At 39.3% G+C, this 15,307-nt stretch overlaps 1 protein-coding gene across 1 annotated transcript in view; it reads left to right on the top strand.

The window, feature by feature from the left end:
* The window catches only part of LOC126259664 (uncharacterized), a 79,854-nt gene that overhangs the window by 48,222 nt on the left and 16,325 nt on the right, over nt 1–15,307 (top strand). Inside the window, exon 7 of the mRNA XM_049956606.1 lies at nt 463–1,803. Coding sequence (XP_049812563.1) covers nt 463–1,803 — 1,341 coding nt within the window. The remainder of the gene's footprint in view (nt 1–462; nt 1,804–15,307) is intronic.

Raw genomic sequence — 15,307 nt, 5'->3', positions numbered from 1 at the left:
CACCTGCTGCCTTTTTTTCCTACATTCCTATTCTGCACACCAGCTGCTTTCCTTCATATAGCTCTATTCAGGGTTACTATACAGTTTTTAACTGTAAATACTTGAAGTTACTAATGAACGAAGTGTGTGAGGAAGTTTCATTAGATTACAAGAGAAGTCGTACTTCCTGTAATAAGTTTGTTGGTTGTGTATAAAGACAATATTTTCGCACACAATTTTATAGAAAAATACATTGATCAGATGAAGCATAAAAAATTGAGATCAAAGCATATATTTAGCATTCATTTAGCATCTCCTTGTTTTTACTGTGAATGAAAAAGGGAGCAAAGTAACTAAAACTGCAAGTAACTGTATTTGGTTACATTCTAATTTTTTTCTGGACTGCTAAAGTAGATGTACTAGAAGAATGTGTGTGTGATATTTTACCACACGTTCCACTTCTACTGTAGTTCTTTGTTTTAGGTCTCCAGTGGAAAACCACAGACAACAAAGGAACAGTTGTCGTCTATGAAGAGAGATACTTCAAGAATATTTACAGTGCCAGAAGAAAAAGAAGATGGAGAACATGTTGAAACTAGTACTAGTTTCAATGGCTTAAATGGAGAAAATGCATCACTAAACAATGACATGCCTGACAAACCTTCATATAGTATTGCTGCAACACCATTAAAAGAACTGAATGTTGGTAAGGTGTTGCATGCAAAGGTCATGTCAATTTGTCGTGGTTCAAATAATACAGTGAATGATGAGGAGTCCAAATGTGAAAAAGTTCCTTCTTTCCTTAAGAGAAACAATGAGATGATACTTAAACAAAAGACCCTTAAAAATTCCAAGTCAATCAACAATTTTTTGTCAAATTACTGTGAAACTGAAGGTCACAGCCTCAGTTTAAATGATATTAATAAAAACACAAAGATCACAAGTAAAAGAGTTCCATTAAGGTACTACAGTTTTGGTCTTCCACGAGTTACTCGGAAATTGTGCCATGAGGAAGACATTTCTCCAGAAGAAAAATTATCTCCAGGGAAACATTTTTTTAATACAATTACAGATCCTCTGTTTCCTGTTTTTCGTTGGGATGGTGTACCAATATCACATTCCCTATTTGATGAATATGTTTCGCGCCATTATGAGCTTTTAGATATGGAGAGAACACAAGAAAATACTGCTGCAAGTAATATGAAATTTGTGTCCCATGAGGATGAAATTAGTGTACCTGATGTTACCCATTCTTCAAATGTAACAACTGAAAACCACGCCAACTCTAGCAGTTTGCAGTCTGGTCCAACTGGTCAAATTGCAAGTGCGTCAGATAATGGTGCTTCTTTGTCCAAACAGGAAATGTACAGACGTTCTCTTAGCTTACCTTTAAAAACAATTAACATGAGTGAAGATTGTGGAGACAGTGATCGACAGAGATCTGTTTCATGCTGTGAAGGTGAAGTTGACTCTCCAGTGCTACCAAAATATACTGGTCCATTGCAACTCACCCCTCTTCTGTCCAAATTGAGTTTGTTAGCTCATGATGAAAAGTCAGGTGGCATCAGTGAAAAAGATAAAAGCTTTAATGAACTTTCAGATTTAAAATTTTCAAAAATTCATGAAGAATCCATTTTTCCTGCCAAAACAGAGAATATAAAGTGCACAGAGAAATCCGGTAACACCATAAAAATGGAGGAGGAAGTCCACCAATCACCATTACCAAAAGAAGCCTGTTTATATGTATACAGGCAGCAGCATATGACCATGGCACTTGTGTTGGAACTTTCTGCAGCTCAGGATCCTGAGATTATTCATTCACTGGTAAGTTCTAACTGCAAATGTAGAGTTTCATGGAAATGACAAGTTTATATTTAATTAGCCAGTACTGTATTTAAACTTCATATTATAGTGAAAAGAGGAAACAAGGAAATTTCCGAAATGATCTTCCCACTCGGCAACATAATTTACGCTGTTGTGAAACTTTCTGATAGTTAAAAACTGTGCTCCGCACATGACCTCTTATTCAGATCTTTGAGTTTCGTGAACAGTGCATTTACTGAATGGGTTATTCAGGACAGCCTTCCAGAGTTTGGAAAGTATGAGAGAGGTAATGTCAAATTGGCGTCCTGAGCTGTATTCAACAGGTATATGGATAGCTCATTTGTAAGACCATAGTTTACAATAGACAATTATTTACCTGTGAACTGCATATTTTGATGTCATTTTCATTTTCTGGTTAATTTTAAAGTAGTAGATGTTCAACTAACACTGCAAAAACTTGCATATGTCTTGGCAATCAGAACGTACACCAAGTTCCATTTGGGTTTGTTTGTATGATGCAGCCATGATCAATATGTTAACTAAAATGAACTTTGGGAAAAAAACGTATATATATTGATGGATGTGTTAAGATAAGTTGCAGACAGTATGTTACATGTGAAGTGTCACTACATAACATTGCACTGTACCTTACTGCCAGTGTGTAAACCAGTCTCCTGCGATCTCAAGATCAGTTCATATAGATTGTTTTTACTCTTTTGCAGATTAAGAATAATTGTCTCACACAGAAAATTTCCACTCTATAAACTTTGTATTTGTTAATGCTGATGAGATAGTGCTGCTGAAAATGGAGACTAAATTTTAAAATATGTAATGACTTTTACATGATAGTTTCATAGACTTGAGAATATTCATTAGGAATTTGATCATGGTTTTCTTAAGAACTGGTTATTCAGTGCTCCTGACATATGATTTGATTTGATTTGATTTTTTATTGGTCCAGTTTTATCATACAGCACAAATTGTACAATTGATATTGGCCGGGTCAAAGATGAGTTACAATAATACATAGTCTTAGCAAAATAGTAGACAAATTAAAAATAGGTACATATTACAATTAATTTTGTTACGTATTCAGAAATTCTCTGGCAGAATAGAAACCGAGCGAGGTGGCGCAGTGGTTAGCACACTGGACTCGCATTCGGGAGGACGACGGTTCAATCCCGTCTCCGGCCATCCTGATTTAGGTTTTCCGTGATTTCCCTAAATCGTTTCAGGCAAATGCCGGGATAGTTCCTTTGAAAGGGTACGGCCGATTTCCTTCCCAATCCTTCCCTAACCCGAGCTTGCGCTCCGTCTCTAATGACCTCGTTGTCGACGGGACGTTAAACACTAACCACCACCACCACCACAGAATAGAAACAGTGCTTCATTAGAAATGCCTTTAGTTTAGCTTTAAATATCGGATGAGTAGCATTTTTTATTTCCTCTGGTATCTTATTGTGTAGTATTACACCAATGTTAATTATGCTCCTCTGATATGTGGTTGTTCCGTGATATTTTTGATGTATATTTGATTTCCCTCTGGTACTATAGTTGTGTACATTTTTGTTCTTTAGCAGTTTGCCTGTTTTCAGGAGGTAGTCCCTAGTGAACAAGATAGTTTCATAAATGAATAAACTTGGAGCATTAGAACACAAAGCTCAGTAAAATGGGATTTACAGGACTCCATCTTTTTAAGGCCACAAATTATTCTTAGAGCTCTTTTTTGCATTCTAAAAACCTATACACTGTGAGTTGAGTATCCCCAGAAAATAATACCATATCAGACTAGTGAGTGGAACTGTGCATAGTATGCCTGCAGTACTGTTGTTTTGTTTGTTGTAACCTTTAAAATTCTTAGGCCATAGTACACATGATAGTTTTCTAGGTAAGTTATTTATATGTGCGTCCCACTTTGTCTTGCTGAACGCACAGACCCAAAAATTTTGTTACACTTACGTTTTCTAGGGGATCATTTTTTAATTATGCTTCAATAGACATTTGATTACTTGGAGGAATTAAATGAAAATCGACACACACAGTTTTTTCTGTATTTATAATGAGGTTTTTTCTTTGTGAACTACTCAGAAAGTCTTTTCATAGAACTTTCTGCTGTGGACTGCAAAGTTTCTGGCCTGGATCCAGTGAGCAATATGCTGGTGTCATCGGCAAACAGGATAGTTTTTGTGAGACTCATATATTCAACTAGGTCGTCCACATAAATCAAGAAGAGTAGTGGACCTAATATTGAGCCCTGTGGTACACCATATTTTATTGGTAATTCACTAGAAAGAAAGGAGTTGTTTCTTGTTTTATTCATTTTGTTGAATTCATACTGATTGATACTTTCTGCCTGCGGTTTTTTAGGTATGAACACAACCAGCTATGTGCTACACCTCTTACTCCTCGTCTTTGTAATTTTTTGAACAGAATGTTATGGTCCAGGGTTTTGATAGATCTAGAAAAATACCTGCAGGTAATTTATGTTGATCAAGGGATTTTAAAATGCAGTCTAAGAATTCGAAAATTGCTGTCAGTTTTTGAGAAGGAACTTAACTGTGACACGGGTCAGTAGTTTGATATTTTTTCAGAAGAACCTTCTTTTAGCCGTGGTGAAACTTCTGTTATTTTAAAAATGTCTGGAAATACACCAGTTTTTAAAGAGAGGTTGAAAATTTTTGCCAAGGTATTTGTTATTTGGTGAGCACATGCTTTTAATATGAAATCAGGTACGTCATCAAGCCTACTTGACATTTTATTGCTTAATGATTTAATTTTACTTATAATTTCATTGGTGTTTGTTTCATAAACATACATAGAAGCAGTCGAGATCACTGACTTGCTGGAGAAACTTGGGGCTGGTCCTTGACAGTGTACTTAAATGAGGTCTTCAACTAGTGAAGTGAAGTATTCATTGAATTTTTCCACAACTGAATTTGGGTTTGTGACTTTTGAGCCTTCTAGTGTTAATGAAACATTCTTTTTCTTTGGAGCTGAACTACAAGTTTCTTTCTTTATAACTCTCAACATGGATTTCATTTTGTTAGATTAATTTTTTATCAAATTGTCATTCCACATAATTTTTGCCTCTTTGACTACTCTACCATAGATTCTTTTGTAGGCTTTTGAATAATCTGCGAATTCTTGGGTTACTCTATATTTCTTACAACAGTACTGCAGAAATCTGTTTCTCTCACTGGAAATTTTTATTCCTTTAGTTACCCATTGCTTATTATTGTTAGGTTTTACTTTTTTTACTACTTATGGAAATGCTACATTAAAATAGTGAAGAAAGATGCTCTGAAAACTCATGTACATGCTATCAACATTGTTCTGAGTGGCAGTGCTTTCCCAGTTTTCATTCGCCAGTGAGAGATTAAAAATTCTAATGTTATCTTCAGAAAAGGTTATTTTTTCGAATACTTTTTTGGAACTACTACTACTTGTTGGCATTTCTATACACAGCAGCTGTGCCTCATGATAACTATAACCCCTGCTCAGTCCTCTGCTTGCCAAACTGTAACTTGTTTCTGAGATGAATATTTGGTCAATAATGGAATTTGTGCATTCTATTAATCTTGTTGGGCAGTGTATTGTGGGGATCATATTGAATGTATTGGTCATATTTATCAAAGCATCTCTGGTGCTGCTGTCTTTTGAAAAATCAATATTGATATCCCCACAAAGCAATATCTTCATATTTAGTGTACTGATCCTATTCAGCAGAGCCTCTAGTTTATTCATGAAGACTGGCAGGTTTCCACTTGGTGCTCCATATATGTTAATAACTATGAAATTAAGCTCTGGCAGTTTAGTAATGGAAAGTTCCAAGTCTTTTCCAATTGGGTCAATATAACTTTTACTGACATCACAGAACTTTATTTGTTCTTTCACAAAGATAGCAGAGTCACCGTGTTTGGAAAACTCTCAGCTAAAATGACTTGCTAATCTATATTCTGAGATTGAGGTTAATTTTACTTCGTCATTTTGTAGCCAATGTTCAGTAATGCAAATTATGTCTACGTTTAGTGCATACTGGAGTAGAGCTTCCAACACGGAAATTTTATTTGTAAGTGACTGAACGTTATGGTGTAGTATAGCAAAATCTGGGTATTTAGTAACTTTAGTTGAAATGGTTTCTGATTCTTTATCTAATGCATTTCTAATACAGCACTTACCCTAACAAATTTTCCGTATCTTTCTTGTGTGTGGCTTCTGTTTGCTGGTGGCAATCAGCAGGTGAGTTAACTTCTGGAGCTTGTATAAGTTTTGCTTCATCCACATATGTCCTCTTCGGTTTAAACCATTTCATAATTTTCGTTTGGTTGACAACTTGATTGTTTGTTTCTCACCTAATTGGATTAAACCACTTGGTAATTTGTGTTTGGCCGATGGAACAGCTTGTAACTCATCTAAAGCACTTCTTAATCTCCTTTTGTTTGTCACTTATACTTTTTTCTTCACTCTTCTTCGAGATGCGATTACATATTTTTTCAGCTAGTAATTTCTTTCCTGGCATATTTAAATGAAGTCCATGGACTGTATGGAACCTTTGCTCCAATCTGTTTATATCTACAATATCAACATTCTTAAAGTTAGTGCATATTTCAGTGATACACTTGTTTGCAACATTAATTTTGCGGCTCACACAGGACCAGGGTGGTAAATCATGACGATGTGGGATGTTCACAATGAATACATTTGTGTGGATTAAATTATTTAAACATTTCCACATTTCTGTAATAACCTTGTATGTCTCGTTTCTATAGACGTCGTTTGATCCTCCTATTAACACGGCGAAATCGTCTTTATTCAAACTAGCTACTTCAGTTGATGTTGTTCGGTCCGTTATTTCACTCAATGGAGCCCCTGGCTTTATGAAACCAGATGCCTTGAAACTACATGTTCTTATCAACACTGCAGAAATTTCACGGCCGTGACTATCACCTAACATACAGATTGTTTTGTGTTTCACACTTTTTGTAAGGATTTAGGTTCTTCTTGTCACCTGACTAGTGTTGTTTTTTTGGTGCACATATTCTAAACGTTCTTCAGTTTGCAGTTTCGCTGGAGATGCGTTTTTTAACGTAGTTATCTTTGTTGCATTGAAGTCTGTGGTAGTGTAGGTGTGCCCACTTATTTTTGGAGTTTTTAGAATATCTCCTGACGCAGTATTTTCACTGTTTGACCTACTTACAATGACCAACGGTTTGCCTACTTTGTTTTCCAACTTTTCAACCCTTTCCGACTTGTTCACTGAATCCACGGCAGAAAGCACTTCAAAAGAGTTTTTTTGCACTAAATGCTCACTGTCTTTCAGACCTTTCACCTTCTGAGTACAACTTAATTCAGTCATTATCTTCCATTTTCCTGAGACCGAGTCTTCTTTCTTCATTAGCGTCTCACCTTTTTCAGATTGTAGTTTACTTATTTCCAACTTTTGAGCATCGATTGTAAACTGTAGACTGGATATCCTTTCGTTCAGCTTCAGTATTTCATTCTTACAGCTTGCACACATTTTCCTTTTACTACCGAAATTTACATTTTTTTGTGGAGACACATGATACACTTTCGATTTGGCCGCCATCTTTAAAACTGAAGTGCTACCTTGAGCAGCATAGAGATGGAGAAACAGTTTTGGGAAAAATCATGGCTAGAGAGGGTTCAAAGCGGTGGTTTTGGTGTAGAGAAAAAAAAAAATCTTTCATAAATCAAAACTTCTTTAGGGGAGGCAAATTTAATTGCTGTGCACCTATGGTTCTTGAGCTATTTTCTTATTACATTCGACACTGATTAGTTGTATTCTAAAAAGGCTTATTTAGAGGCCATTCTTTCCATAGATGATAAGGTGTGTGACTGTCATTTTGGCATATTTGATGAAGATGGGGACTAGGGAAACACAATGTTCAACGTAAGTCGACATGTGACTCCTTAAGCTTTCCTGGCAGATATGTTGTTAATAGTCTTCATGGGTTTGCCGCCGAATCATGTTGTGCAAATTCCACAATATTTCCTTGGAGTCAACATTTTGGAAACATAAACACGAGTCCTCCATGTATCTAAATTTGTGGAATTCAATTTCATCCACAACATAGGTGTAGCCTCGCAAGAATTAGTTGTGGTCCTGTCTCATTTTGGGAGTGGATATTATCTGGCAGAACTCGTGTTTGTGCTTTGATACCTTAAGTGGCGGTCAATATTTCTATATCACAGAACATTTAATGTTATGTAGTGTGACAGTTTGATTGCTCTCTAGATGTGATCCAGCTTAAGGTTCTTGTTCCTAGTACTATCCTAGAACTATTAAATGTCTGATTATTTGCTTTGGAATGCATGGTTAGCAAGAATGTTTTGGTTACGAGTAATACACTGAAATAAAACAAACACACAAATCAACTTTGTCCATGATATGTTTAAGTTGTATGAAAACTGAAATTTACATAAGCTTTAGGGAGAAACAATGCAGGTGCCTGCCACCTCCCCTGAATGCACCTACAGGGTACACACTGGCATGATCCTTACAAACCCTCTTCCATTCTGTTCGTCCCTGTCCCCACCAAACACCCATCCTTGCATGCATATGTACATTGCCCAAAACCAAGCAATTTATTGCCCTTTCTGTGTGCCTGTCACAGCATAGCACTACTCTGATTTCATAAATGTATTACTGATTAAAAGTTTGGTTTTCAGAATACTTGGAGCGTTTGGCAAAAATTTCATAGTCCAGTGATAGAAACATAATACAAATAAAACATTGTCTGAAAGACCATTAAAACCGATAATCTACATCTACATACATATTCCGCAAGCTAACACATAGTGCGTATTGGAGGGTATCCTGTACCACTACTAAACATTTCCTTTTCTGTTCCACTCGCAGAGTGAGGGAGAAACGACTGTCTATATGCCTCTATAAAAGTCTTAATCTCTCTAATTTTATCTTCATGGCCTTATGCAAAATGTACGTTGACAGTAGTATAATTTCTCTACAGTGAGCCTCAGATGCCGGTTTTCTAAATTTTCTCAATACTGCTCTTTAATAACACTTGGCAGTCGTTCGAACCTACCAGTAACAGATCTAGCAGCTCACCTCTGAATTGCTTCAATATCTTGCTTTAATCCGACCTGTTGTGGATCACAAAACTCAAAAGGTACTCAACAGTGGGTCGCACTAGTATCCTGTTATTAGTCTCCTCTTTTTTTTTAGAGCTGGCTGCCATTCATCACACCAACTAGAAAATTTGTGTAAGCATCTCGTATCCTCCTACAATCATTGAACAATAGCACCTTTCCATTCAACACAGCATCATCAGCAAACAGCAGTCCTATCACATTTCCTTGGTGCTCTCCTGAGGATACCATTGTCTTTGATGACCACTTGCCATTGAGGACAATATATTGGGTTCTGTTACTTAAGAAGTCTTCAAGCCATTCATGTGCCTGGGTATAATTAATTTAATTGTATTTTCGCACTACTGAAGCAGTTATAATCTTAATTTCAAGTCCAGTGTACCCAAAAGCTATACATACAGAATTATATAATTGAAAAAGATTTTTCAGTTAGACCATATACAGGTAAGAGAGAAATTTCAGAACCAAATTTTAAACTGCAAAACATTTCTAGGTGCAGCTATGGACTCTGTGTATAATTTATTGATTAAGAACTGCAGATTAATACCGAATAAATTAAGGAAGATGTGAATAAATTGAAAACCCCAGAGGTTGTTGAGTGTTTGAAAGTGAGCTTTGGGCAATAACTGACAGAAACAGAGGAAAAAGATACAATATAAGAGTGGTAGCTTTGAGAGATTGTGTGGTGAAGGCAGCCAAGGATTAAATAAGCCGAAAGTCAAGGCCCAGAAAAAATCCTTGAATAATCCAGGATACATTTAACTGACAAAAAGGGAAAATATGAAAGTGAAGCAGGTGGAAGGGGGTAGATCATCTAAAAAAATGATACTGACAGAAAAAACAAAATGCCAAAGCAGGAAAGGCTAGAGGAGAAATGTAAGAGGGTTTTGATGCTTGCGTGAGTGTATATGAGATGGGAAAAAAGATACTGCAAGAAGAATTTGACAAAATTTGAAAAAGTTGAAACCAGTAACCTAGAATGGATGACATTCCCATGGAATTATTGAGATACTTGGTAGAGTGAGCTGTAACGTAACGGTCCCACTTTGTATACAAGATATATGAGACAGAGAAAAATACCCTCAGACATCAAGATAAAGAAAATCATTCCAGTTCCATAAAAGGCAGGTATGAATATGAATCTCTGAGACACTGCACATCGGGCATCCAACCTATGCCCCATATCTGAAAAACATATTACTTACAAGCAGAAGCAAAACAGAGTCAGTCAAGCTGTGAGAAATGCAAAACTCGGGCATGCCCATACAATAACTGACAACAGAAATGGACCACTGCCCTAAGGAAAAAACCTGTGTGGTCTTGGTATAGGCAAAGTAAAAGCTGCAACTGATCCTACAGTTCCAACCAATGAACTGAACTGGTGCTTCACATTACCTACAACCACAGTTGAACCACAAAGAAAACAGAGACTCATTAATTATTTCATGGGGGTAAGTGACTGCAGCTCCGAAACATTCTATCTAAAGCATGTTACTTGCAGTACCATCAGAAAGCCATCATATGTATCAGATCAGTATCTACTGGACATAATGACATCACAGTCCAAATGATGAAGCGTATTAATGACCCACTACTGCCCAATATGACAGATTATTGTCAACCAGTCTTTAACCACAAGTGTTTGGAAACAGGGACTAGTTAATCCATTGCTTAAAAGGGACATTGCCACAGTACCCTCTGATTGCTGACCTATTTGCATGCTTCCTGCACTGTCCAAGGCATTAGGACATATTGTCCATCACCAACTAACAAACGACTTAACTACAATCAACCTACTAGAATAGACTAATACTGATCAGCATCTGTAAACATTGCGGCATATTACCTGCCTTAATAAAGGTAACAGATGATCTGAATCTAGATGATCTGAATCTTGCCGCAGGTGCACGAGAGGCAACTATCATATGCTTCTTAGACTTCACAAAACCTTTGACACTGTTGAGTATGACATTTTACTTGCCAAACTCAGCAGCTTAAATTTCTTGCCAAGTGCAGTGCAAGAGTTTTGTTCATACCTGATGTTTCACCAGCAGTGTACCATACCCGGAACCATAAAGTCACAGTGAAGTTGGGTAGTATTAGGCATCCCTCAGGGCCCAATGTTAGGTCCTATAATCTTCTCATTGTGTATAAATGATATTTCATTAGTTTTTTCCTCCTGCAAATACTACATGTACGCTGATGACTTCCAGCTGTACCCAAGAGCAAAACCATTAAACCTGAAGACAGCTATCGAGAATCTCATTACTGACCGCGGTGCACTATCAAAATAGGTGAAGCGCATATAGAGTTAAAGCTCAGCCCATCCAAAACCCAAGCAGTACTTAATGGTAATTCTGCACTCATTAGCCCAAAATATGAGGAATGCCTACAATCTTTAACCGTAAATGGGAAAAATATCAACTTCTCTCCTTCAGCAAAGAGTCTAGGAATAATTATAGAAGAAAACCTAAATTGGACTGAGCACATAACTGCAATGAACAAGAAGGCATCAGCATCTCTCTGTGCCCTACAGAAATAAAAAAATCTCTATCTGGACCTGAATAAGAAACGTGTACAAACAGTTATCCTTCCAATTATTGATTAGAGCGATGTTATTCTGGAAGGCCATTCTCAGGAAAGCTTGTGGTACCTGGAACTGGTGTGAATGCTTGTTTTTTCATTATACCTGTGATGTTCAACTCTTTGATAATATTTCACCATATTATGCACAGATATCCTGCCTGCATGCAGGCAATTGATGCAAAGATTTCCATACTCTGTCTTATTTACTGCCTTATTAATGAAAACTGTCCCTCATATTTCTCATCGATCTTAAATCTCTTGTCTGAACAATGTGACAGAAACATGTTTTCCTATCAGAACAAAATTCTTTGTGTCCTACTCCACACATTGTTCAGCTTCTTTCTCGAAATGCATCTCAGTAACAGGAACCTGACTCTGGAATAACATCCTACATTATATTATACAACTGAGTAACATCGTCATCTTCAGAAGATAGTTAATGACATATCTGCTAAAGCAACATTAAGGATTACCATTATTCCTGTGTGCACTTGTTACCCTTTTACATCCTTCTTTCCAACTTTCCTCATTTCCCAGCATTCGTAGCCATTGCAGTCTCCTTGAATTTCCTTTCCCCAGAACTCGCTATACCAGAAAAATCTATTTTGTACACATATAAATTTTTCTTCTGTCTGCCACTATCGTTATTGTCACCATTATTCTTATTCTTCTTGTTCTTTTTCCTATTGTTATCAGCATCATCACTATTAGTGGCAGCAGCTGCAATAGTACAAGTACTGCCAGAATTAACTTTATTACACCGAAGAGCCAAAGAAACTGGTACACCTGCCTAATATCGCATAGGATCCCCACGAGCACACAAATGTGTCACAACACGACGTGGCATGGACTCTACTAATGTCTGAAGTAGTGCTGGAGGGAATTGGCGTCATGAGTCCTGCAAGGCTGTTCATAAATCCGTAAGAGTACAAGGAGGCGGAGATCTTTTCTGAACAGCATGTTGCAAGGCATCCCAGATATGCTCAATAATGTTCTTGGTGGCCAGCAGAAGTGTTTAAACTCAAAAGAATGTTACTGGAGCCACTCTGTAGCAATTATGGTCTTGTGGGGTGTTGCATTGTCCTGCTGGAATTGCCCAAGTCCGCCGAAATGCACAATGGACATGAATGGATGCAGGTGATCAGAGAGGACGCTTATGTACATGTCACCTGTCAGTATCATATGTAGACGTATCGAGGGTCCCATATCAATCCAACTGCACGTGCCTCACACCATTACAGAGCCTCCACCAGTTTGAACAGTTCCCTGCTGACATGCAGGGTCCATGGATTCATGAGGTTGTCTCCATACCTGTACATGTCTGGCCATTCGATACAATTTGGAACGAGACTCGCCTGACCAGGCAACATATTTACAGTCATCAATAGTCCAGTGTCAGTGATGACGGGCCCAGGCGAGGCATAAAGCGTTTGTTGTGTGGTCATCAAGGGTACACAAGTGGGCCTTTGGCTCTGAAAACCTATATCGATGACGTTTCATTGAATGGCTCGCATGCTGACACTTGTTGATAGTATAGCATTGAAATCTGCAGCAATTTGCGGAAGGGTGCACTGCTGTCATGTTGAACGATTCTCTTCAGTCATTGTTGGTCCCATTCTTGCAGGATCTTTTTCCGGCCGCAGCGATGTCAGAGATTTGATGTTTCAGCAGATTTCTGATATTCATGGTACACTCCTGAAATGGTCATATGGAAAATCCCCGCTTCAATGCTACCTCGGAGGTGCTGTGCCCCATCGCTCGTGCACTGACTATAACACCATGTTCAGACTCACTTAAATCTTGATAACCTGCCATTGTAGCAGCAGTAACCAATCTAAGAACTGTGACGGACACTTGTTGTCTTATATAGGCATTGCTGACCACAGTGCCATATTCTGCCTGTTTACATATACACTCCTGGAAATTGAAATAAGAACACCGTGAATTCATTGTCCCAGGAAGGGGAAACTTTATTGACACATTCCTGGGGTCAGATACATCACATGATCACACTGACAGAACCACAGGCACATAGACACAGGCAACAGAGCATGCACAATGTCGGCACTAGTACAGTGTATATCCACCTTTCGCAGCAATGCAGGCTGCTATTCTCCCATGGAGACGATCGTAGAGATGCTGGATGTAGTCCTGTGGAACGGCTTGCCATGCCATTTCCACCTGGCGCCTCAGTTGGACCAGCGTTCGTGCTGGACGTGCAGACCGCGTGAGACGAAACTTCATCCAGTCCCAAACATGCTCAATGGGGGACAGATCCGGAGATCTTGCTGGCCAGGGTAGTTGACTTACACCTTCTAGAGCACGTTGGGTGGCACGGGATACATGCGGACGTGCATTGTCCTGTTGGAACAGCAAGTTCCCTTGCTGGTCTAGGAATGGTAGAACCATGGGTTCGATGACGGTTTGGATGTACCGTGCACTATTCAGTGTCCCCTCGACGATCACCAGTGGTGTACGGCCAGTGTAGGAGATCGCTCCCCACACCATGATGCCGGGTGTTGGCCCTGTGTGCCTCGGTCGTATGCAGTCCTGATTGTGGCGCTCACCTGCACGGCGCCAAACACGCATACGACCATCATTGGCACCAAGGCAGAAGCGACTCTCATCGCTGAAGACGACACGTCTCCATTCGTCCCTCCATTCACGCCTGTCACGACACCACTGGAGGCGGGCTGCACGATGTTGGGGCGTGAGCGGAAGACGGCCTAACGGTGTGCGGGACCGTAGCCCAGCTTCATGGAGACGGTTGCGAATGATCCTCGCCGATACCCCAGGAGCAACAGTGTCCCTAATTTGCTGGGAAGTGGCGGTGCGGTCCCCTACGGCACTGCGTAGGATCCTACGGTCTTGGCGTGCATCCGTGCGTCGCTGCGGTCCAGTCGCAGGTCGACGGGCACGTGCACCTTCCGCCGACCACTGGCGACAACATCGATGTACTGTGGAGACCTCACGCCCCACGTGTTGAGCAATTCGGCGGTACGTCCACCCGGCCTCCCGCATGCCCCCTATACGCCCTCGCTCAAAGTCCGTCAACTGCACATACGGTTCACGTCCACGCTGTCGCGGCATGCTACCAGTGTTAAAGACTGCGATAGAGCTCCGTATGCCACGGCAAACTGGCTGACACTGACGGCGGCGGTGCACAAATGCTGCGCAGCTAGCGCCATTCGACGGCCAACACCGCGGTTCCTGGTGTGTCCGCTGTGCCGTGCGTGTGATCATTGCTTGTACAGCCCTCTCGCAGTGTCCGGAGCAAGTATGGTGGGTCTGACACACCGGTGTCAATGTGTTCTTTTTTCCATTTCCAGGAGTGTATCTGTATTTTGAATATGCATGCGTGTACCAGTTTCTTTTGTGCTTCAGTGTATTGCATAGGCAGTATAATTTACTCACACTGCCACTTGAGACACTCAGATCGTGTAATAACATTTTTCATATTAAAATTGATATTTCTTAGATAAAAATGATACTGTATGTGTGAAACCATGGTTCGATGTAAGAGGAATCAGATTAGCTTAAATAAATAAAATAAGTAAAAATGCTACTGAACCATCAGTTTAATAAGTCATGGTTGCTAGAATGATAAGAATTATTTACAAAAGACTAGCAAGATTGGTAGAAACCAACCTAGGGGAAGAGCAGTTAGGTTTGCGGAGAAATGTAGAAGCATGCAAGGCAGTACTGTCCTTACAACTTACTGTAGAAGATGGACTGTAAATGATATAACGAACTTTTTAGCATTTGTAGATTTAGGGACAGCTGTTGA

The sequence above is a fragment of the Schistocerca nitens genome, chromosome 1 (assembly GCF_023898315.1).
Source record: "Schistocerca nitens isolate TAMUIC-IGC-003100 chromosome 1, iqSchNite1.1, whole genome shotgun sequence".
Classification (NCBI taxonomy): Eukaryota; Metazoa; Arthropoda; class Insecta; order Orthoptera; family Acrididae; genus Schistocerca; species Schistocerca nitens.
The sequence above is the reverse complement of the archived record's forward strand: the minus strand, read 5'-3'. Positions and strand labels throughout refer to the sequence as shown.